Genomic DNA, 8,418 nt, shown 5'->3' with positions numbered 1-8,418 from the left:
GGTGCAGAGAGAGAGGGAGACACAGAATCCAAAGCAGGCTCCAGGCTTCAAGCTGTCAGCACAGAGCCCGACACGGGGCTTGAACCTGTGAACCCCGAGATCATGACCTGAGCTGAAGTCAGACACTCACTCAATCGACCGAGCCACCCAGGCGTCCCTCACTAAGGATATTCTTAAGTGAAACTGGCAATTCCCCCCCCACCCCCGAGGGGCAAGGTGATGCAGAACGAAATGATTACGAGCACAGTTCTGTGCTACTGCCTTGATTCATGCTACAGACCGGGAGAACAGTTCCTGTGGGTTCATCTACCACAGCTTTTGCAGCACCGATGCAAATGTCAGCAGTGTGAACCAAGGTAAACAGTGCCTGAGCATCAGGAAAGTCGTTTTAACCTCACACACCCCGTCCGGCATGGATCATCTGTAGAGGGCCTCTGGGCCAGATGAATGACACAAGGAAGGAGATACAAGCCAGCTTGGGTGCCTGCGACAACACTGCCCGGGGCCCTGGCTCTCCCCACCGGACCTCCATCCTGAGCTCCTTCCGCAGAGCTCATTCTCCTGCTCTTTACTCTGGGGCTTTTTGATTGCTGCCTTCCACACAACCCTTGGTTTTGCCTCGACCCTGGGGTGCTGACACCTGTGCCTTAATAAAGTCCTGGCTGCAACTCAATTTTCTGGCTGCATTTTTGTTATTATTTCTGGGACCCGGCTTTGGATATCAGCCCTCTGGCCCCAGGCCCCACGATAAGGAGTAAGGCAAATCCTCCTCGACATTTTTTTCTGGACCATTCTGGGGTGGACTGTGCAGGTTTACTTCTCACTAGCTCTGTCTCACACTGTGCACACTAGAGGAGGCAGGATTAGAGGGATTAGGGATTGGGTACAAAAGGATATTGTTTAGGAAGATACCTAACTTTGGAGGTAAAACAAAACTGTCTTGCTGGTTGTCTTCTTGAAAGATAAGATGAAATATTCTTTTACTCTTGCAGATACGGGTCAAAAAAAAAAATCAAGTGGTCAATGAACATAGGCTAAAAGAAATGCTCAACATAGAACAGTTTTGAATTGTGTGCTCATCCATTTCTCTTCCATCACTACTTTCTGATTATGCATCAGAAGTTCATCCAAGTATGAGACTTTCGTAAATGCATCTTTTAAATATGAAAGTTAGAGTTGGGCGTGTACAGGACAAGGTATTTTTTTTTTTTTTTGGCTGAAAACAGCTTTCAGCAAATAGCAAATTATTTAGAAGCAAATTAATATGATTTTCAAGGAGGTCTGTCCCATTGAACAAATCTTTTTTTATCATTACAAAAGAAATGCTTTCTTCTCTTGGCATACCTCTTATATTACTTTTCTGAGCATTCTTGAACTAAGGCTTCCTTGTACTTTGAACAGCCAAGCTCTATCACAGTAATGTATCTGTGTGAAACAAACCTCCAATATTTCTAAGAGTCAGTGATAGAATGAAATGCCTTTCATGTCATTGCTCAGCTCTCTTGCAAAATGAGCCCAGAGGCTTAACTTCAAGGGGCTTTGGGAAGATATCTATCTCTACCCCTGTCAGTGAGGGGCACTGTTGTAGGAAAGCAGAGATTTATGGGGTGATGGTTGCTCAAAGGCATGTGAGGTGTATTCCATGGAGAAGCAGGCTGAAGATGGAGAGATAGAGGCCAGTCAGGAGCCCTAGTCCCAATGGTGTGTCTATGGCACAAGGACAAGGGATCTCAAGGGTGGCTAGTTTCCCATTCCTTCATAAACAGGAAGATACTGATGTCCTACATGAGGCTGACCTGGGTCTCCAAGACACTGAGAGGCAGTTTTGCATAGTGAGGGTCTTGAGTTTTAGAGGCAGACCACCTGGGTTTGAATATTGGCCCCATCATTTATAGGCTGAGTGACCCTGGGCAAAGGAGTTTTCTAATCTGTGCTCATCTGGGAGAGTTGTTATAAGGCTGTAAAGATACCATCTACATAAGGTGCTTAGCATAGTAGCTGGCATGTAGCAGGTGCTTAACAAATGACAGCTATTATTATTCACATTATTCTTCTGAAAGCATAAGCTGTGCATCTCCTAGAAGGAGAAGAAACAGATCTAGGACTTTTATATTCTTTTGCTACCCATCCCAGGGAGAGGATCCTGAGAAAAAGAAGATTCTATCAGATCTCTCGGGCACCAATTAAAGAACACGCCGCTCTCCATCAGGAGGATTTACACCCTCACTGGGAGGCACATCTCTAGACATGAATATCTGGATTCGTAACAAAGAATTATGAGAAGATACAGTCTTGTTGGGTGAAGAGTCGGGAGGATACCAGCCGGTGTCAGGTCTCAGTCAGAACTCTAGGCCTAGAGTCCCTTGATCTCCCCAATTTTGATAAACTTCATCTCTACTCTGCTTCAAAGACTGACCTTCCACGCTAGACCAGGGGCCTTGTCAATGACACAGAACTTCTCTACGTATGAATTATCCAGTGTCAAGATCCAATCCACTGTATACAGCTCCCCACTCTTACAGCTCTATTGCTCTTTGATTCTCAAGTTCTTTCAGCATCTTTTGAGACTCCTAGGACCCTGACCATTCTACATTCTCTTAGTCTTCAAGTACCTGCCTAGTTTTACTTTTTCTCTAGTTGGCCTAGAGTCTATGGTGCCATGCCTTTAGTTATATGGACCATTATCCTCAACGCTCCACCTGTTCCTTCTTCTAGCCCACTCAACCTACAAAGCCCAAACCCAGTACTGATCCAGTCATAGTTCCTCAAACAGGTTTTGGATCCCATTCCTCCCACCTCTTAAGGGACTTGGCTCCTTCGGTCATATTCCTCTGCCTTCACTTCTACTTATTATTTCTTCCTAACACATCTATGTTATGAAATATCTCTCTAGATTCCAAATTCTTCTCTAGCATCTTAGTCTTCAAAAATAGTTTTACACCAGTTCCCTCCACTTCCTCCTCATCAATTCACTCCTTAACCCAAAAAGCAAGCTGGCCTCTGTTTTCATGATCTTATCCAAACTGCTTTTCTTGAGGTTGGTCATATCACCAAATCCAAGGAATCCTCTTTAATTGGCATGTCCAACTGCTGACACTGCTTCCTCTTCTAAAGGGTATTTCCCTTTTACATATCCAGGCTGCATCGCATTCTTCTCACTCTAGAGACCCTTGCAGTGTGACCGCATTCAAAGCTAAGACTTCCACAACTCATAGGATTCAGAAACTGATACCGTGGACCTTAGACGTCTCTGCTGACTGGAGACCCCATATGCACACTGGTTAAGAAGGCAGACTCTGAACTCAGATAAACCTGCATTCCAACTCCTGTCTCTGCACTGACCAGCCATCCTGCCATGAGGAAGTTACTTCACTTAAACCTCAGGCTCCTCAACTACAGAATGGGGTAATTATATCGCCGGTATCCACCTCTAGAGTTCTCCTGGGGATTAAATTAAATAATGCATGGAGAAGCATATAATTAACACTCCATAACGTTAGCGATTGTTGTTATTACAGGATTCTCTACCCAAAACTCCCGAAGGAACTCAAACTTCAACTCAAATTACAAAATCAACTTAATGCCCTCATGCTCCTCCTTCATTACAGTAATCATCATAATAGCTTCTGTCTCTCAAGGATACATTTTGACAACTGATCTGTAAGTTAAATATTAGTGACCCTATTTCATATATATATATATATATATATATATATTTATATTATTTATATATTTATTTATTTATATATATATATTTATTTATATATATATTTACATATATATATATGTATTTTTATATATATATAAAAATACATATATATATATATATAAAACAACTGAAGTTTAGAGAAGTTAATTACTCTGCTGGAAGTGACAGGAAAATGACAGTTACGATTCAAACCCTGGCCCTTCTGACTCCAAAGTTAATGCTTCCTCGCTCTGGTAAACCACATCAGTGTTGGAGTCCCAAGCCAAAACCCAAGACCTTTATTTTGGACTTCTTCCCGTCTCTCTCAGCTATGTCGTGTGCTGGGGAACTGGTGTTCATGGGAGAAAATTCCCTGATTTGTAACACTTGCTGATTTCCAGCTCCCAAGGCGATGTCACTGAATGTGAGCTGAGCAAAGATGGGCAGAACTGGCATGGGAGCCCGCATGGGCCGGCTCTGGCACACCGCTGGTTCCAGTGAGCCCCCAAATCCTGTTCATTTGGATCCAGATAGTTTGATTGAAAGCAATTTGCCAGAAACAACTTAGTCAAAATGACGTTGGTGAAAACAACGTGTTAAAACGATGTGACTAGAAAAGAATACCATTCAGCGATTGGCTACACATGTTTTCTCTGTTCTACTCTCTTCCTGTGTGACTTAATTCTGGCCAATTATTGTCCAGGATGTCCAAGCAGAGGCTGTTGGTGGTAAGGTCACAGCCTCTGCAGCCTCCAGGCCTCTCGGTCTTCCCTGTCTGGGCTGCAGGTACACAGGAAACTTCCCATTCCTCAGGGGCCAACACCTCCTCGCCTCCCGGTCTCCGCTCGGGCCTGGAATGTCCTTCTGTCCACCCCATCATCTCTGCCTGGCTGACTCCTCTTCCTCATCTTTCTGAGTAGGGAACTGCCACGGGGGATACTCAACAAACTAAATGTCAAACAGCGAGAATTAAGGTGGAATTTTGTACGCGTCCAACGACTGGCAGACTGCTTCAACACATTTTGCTAGTTTTTCACAACATATGGTATGACCCTATTTCAATAGCAAAGAGTACACACGGATATAGAAAAGGATCTGGGAACTTAGTCTCCAGGGGTTTTAGCAGTGATTTTCTAAATAACAGGTGTGATTATGTGAGGGTTTTTTTCCCCCCTTTGGTCTATAGTTTCTGTAGTAAGCATGCATTGCTTCTATAATAAAAAAAAGCCTATTTCTGTAAGATATTTTTATTGTTAATGTCTCTGTATTTCAATTGTTCACTACTGTAAACAATTCTGGACTGGCTGCCCATTCATTGGATAGAAAAAGAGCTTGGAAAATAATGAAAAATGGGTAATTTTTAAGACCACAGAAATCATCACATGCTGTACAAAAAAACCACCAGAATGGAAGAAACCAGACTCCAGAGAGGTTCACTTTCTTTTTTTTTTTTTTTAATTTTTTTTTTCAACGTTTTTTATTTATTTTTGGGACAGAGAGAGACAGAGCATGAACAGGGGAGGGGCAGAGAGAGAGGGAGACACAGAATCGGAAACAGGCTCCAGGCTCCGAGCCATCAGCCCAGAGCCTGACGCGGGGCTCGAACTCACGGACCGCGAGATCGTGACCTGGCTGAAGTCGGACGCTTAACCGACTGCGCCACCCAGGCACCCAGAGAGGTTCACTTTCAACGGCAGTGTGATTTCAGCAAGATTATTGGGCTGACTAAATTATATTTGGCCAAATTCTATGCTATTGTTAACTCTTCCTCCTTGAAATCTTTTATGATTCTTCAGATTTTTGTCTTTTTCATTTCCTTTGTTACCAGGTTAAGGAAACAACCAGATTCCTTATGGTACACAGACGTGTTGTGATCAGAGCTTTATCTAGTTCTTGGCATCCCTCTTGCTGCACTTTCCCCTTCACCCCCTTCTCCCCAATCACCCACTGGCCAGCCCCGAGCTCCTTGCTCCAGTAACGCAAACTCTATGTCCCTGAACACGTCATGTGGTTTCAGTTCTCTATACCTCTGTACGAGCTGCATTCCCTGAGATGCCTTTAAAACGCACCCATGCGCGCACACCCAGTAATACAAAGCAGTTACTCACACTGTAAAGTATTCCTGTTAGTCCTATCTGCCTTATGGATATGACTGCGTCTTCTTCACTCGGGCATTTGGAGTGTCTCCAGACCTCTCGCACCCCAAGTATGGTTTGCACACCGCAGTGTCAATATTCCTTGTGAGCTTGTGACATATGCAAATTTTTCAGGCCCCACCACACTATCTACTGAGGGCAGAAACTACGAAGATGGGCCCCAGGAAGGATGTTTTAAAAGCCCTCCAGGTGTCTCTTAAGCACCTAAGGTTTGAGAAGCACTGCTCCAGGGAATCGGTGATGTTGGCTGAATGAACGGATGGTGAAGAACCTGGAACGCTCCTTTACGTTTTTTTAAGACCTACATTCATTCCAAGCTTTTGCTTTTGTTGATGTCAGTCCACACACATTTGTATGTTCATGAACAAAATGAGTAACCAACCTTTTCAAAATGTCCAGTGAAATTTTACTTAGTTATTGGATCACTTTGGACAATAAACTTTCTCCTCAAAAATGAGACAGTTAACGTAGGGCTTCATTTATTATTATTAGCTATTGTTTAGTAGCTAACTCTGCGTCATGGTTCTGAATTTTGGTTGGAGGAGCGGAACCCCAGGGAGTTACAGACACAGTGTCTTGCCTAGTACCCCGCAGCAATTTAGTGGGAGGCCAGGCTCGGACTAAGCAGCTTCAGAATTTCCATTTACGCTGAGCCCATTGAGTCACTCACAATGCTGCTGTTCCTTCAGGTGTATCACAGTAATTAACTTGGTGGAGAGACCTTGGAAGGTTACAGTAAACACTTTATTTTGTGGTCAGGCAGTTAAATGTGTAAAGGTCCCTACCCTCTATCTGATCGTCACTTAAAGGACATTCCTATCGGGCCAGAAGTGATTTGTTAGTGCCGTAATATAGGCAGCCTTTTCACATCTCCCTCTGTAGCTGCTGGAATCTTGGCTCTCACCCAAATGCCCCACTTGGGTTTTGTTCAGGAAAGATTTTCTCCAGCTGCTTTATTTGTTCCACGATTACATGTATGAGCTTCCAGAATGTAGGAGATCACAAGTCAAATGGAAGGCTTCAGTTCCCAATTCACCTAAAGAGATAAAATTCAAAACCAAGGAAACAACAAAACATGGCTAAATGAAGGGCTAAGTATAAATGAGACTGAACAGTATTCCTACTAAAATGTCAGCACACGCCAAAGCACGGAAGGAAAATAGACGCTGTGGGGGTAATCAGAGTATCCTTGTGCTCTACTTACGGTCACACTTGCAAAGGGATTCATATTTCTTCTTTACCATTTACAATTTGAGGCAAAGCAAGCTGACAAAAACAAAAGAACTTCGTATTTAAAAATAAACAAAAACTTGCACGGCCGTGTTCATAGCAGCGTATGTCACAAGAGCTAAAAAGGTGGAGGCGGCCCGACTGCCCGTGGACAGATGGATAAACAAGTGTGCTGTCCACATACGATGGAATATTCTCCAGCCTTTAAAAGGAAGGAAATGCTCGGGGTGCCTGGGGGGCTCAGGAGGTTAGGTGTCTGAGGCTTGATTTCTGCTCATGTCACGATCTCAACGGTTCGTGAGATGGAGCCCTGTGTCGGGCTCTGTGGCAGAGCCTGCTTGGGATTCTCTCTCCATCCCTCTCCCTCCCTCCGCCCCTCCCGTTAGCATTCTTTCTCAAAATCAATAAATAGTTTTTAAAAATGGTTAAGATCGTTAAAAAATAAACAAGAACAACTATATAAACTGTCCTAAGGATTGAAAGAGTACATTCAGATATGACATTTGGGCATCCTGGAGATTGGCCATCATTCACACTGAGAGCCTGGGGATCAAGATGAAGAGACGCAGGTCTGAGGGGAAAGGGCGGCTGGTTACTTGTGACAGATGGAAGAGTAAGTGAAGACTATGCAGATAAAGACCTATGGGTCGTAGGGCAGGAAAGGAAGATGACTGTTAGCATAAAAATAGAGGCTGACCCCCCACAAAAATCATCAAAGGCCAACGACATCTGGAAACCTAAAAAGCAAAAATCTGAGGTCTCACGAATCTCACAATATATACTGGAAAGTATTTCAAAGTCCACAGTCCAAACATCAGTTCAGCTTCAAACACATCACACACACTTGTCAGTGTCGTTAAGCCACACGGTCTCTCTACATCACAAACGGGACAGCTGATGAATGTAAAGAACATCAAACACGGTGAGACCTTCAGAATGTTGCCCCTAATCAGTGAAGATGCTCTTATCTGAAGCAATCTGGACCAAGAGCCAATCGGCTAATTTTTTAAAAGTCTGTTGAAAGGGAGGAAACACATAAAAAACGGTACCCAAGGCTGTGGATGCTGCGGGTGTTGCCATCAGATCCCCCAGCTGCTGGAACTGTTACCTGCTGAGAGTTCAACTGAGAAATTCAAGGGGCTCACCCCCAGCCAGAGGAAGTTGCCTCGCTAAGGCTGATGGCCCCCTTTCCCCAGGGGCAGCCCACACCCAATGCCTGGTCAGTGCAGGAGGACAAGCACCGATCTCTCTGCCACATCTCTGTGCCTTAGTTTCCTGTATTTAAAATAAAGAATAATATTTGCCTCACGGATTATGGAGATTGAGGGATATGGTGCAAGTTGC

General features: G+C 44.0%; 1 protein-coding gene across 6 annotated transcripts in view; it reads right to left on the bottom strand.

The window, feature by feature from the left end:
* EFCAB11 (EF-hand calcium binding domain 11) overlaps nt 1-8,418 on the bottom strand; it is a 159,200-nt gene that overhangs the window by 52,428 nt on the left and 98,354 nt on the right. The window contains exon 6 of one of the 6 annotated variants that reach the window (XM_049612342.1): nt 6,245-6,880. The exons of the other annotated variants lie outside the window; for them this stretch is intronic. Coding sequence (XP_049468299.1) covers nt 6,877-6,880 — 4 coding nt within the window. The 3' untranslated portion in view covers nt 6,245-6,876. Of the gene's footprint in view, nt 1-6,244; nt 6,881-8,418 lie in introns of those variants that run through there. 6 annotated transcript variants of the gene reach the window in all.

The sequence above is a fragment of the Panthera uncia genome (assembly GCF_023721935.1).
Source record: "Panthera uncia isolate 11264 chromosome B3 unlocalized genomic scaffold, Puncia_PCG_1.0 HiC_scaffold_1, whole genome shotgun sequence".
Taxonomy (NCBI): Eukaryota; Metazoa; Chordata; class Mammalia; order Carnivora; family Felidae; genus Panthera; species Panthera uncia.
The sequence above is the reverse complement of the archived record's forward strand: the minus strand, read 5'-3'. Positions and strand labels throughout refer to the sequence as shown.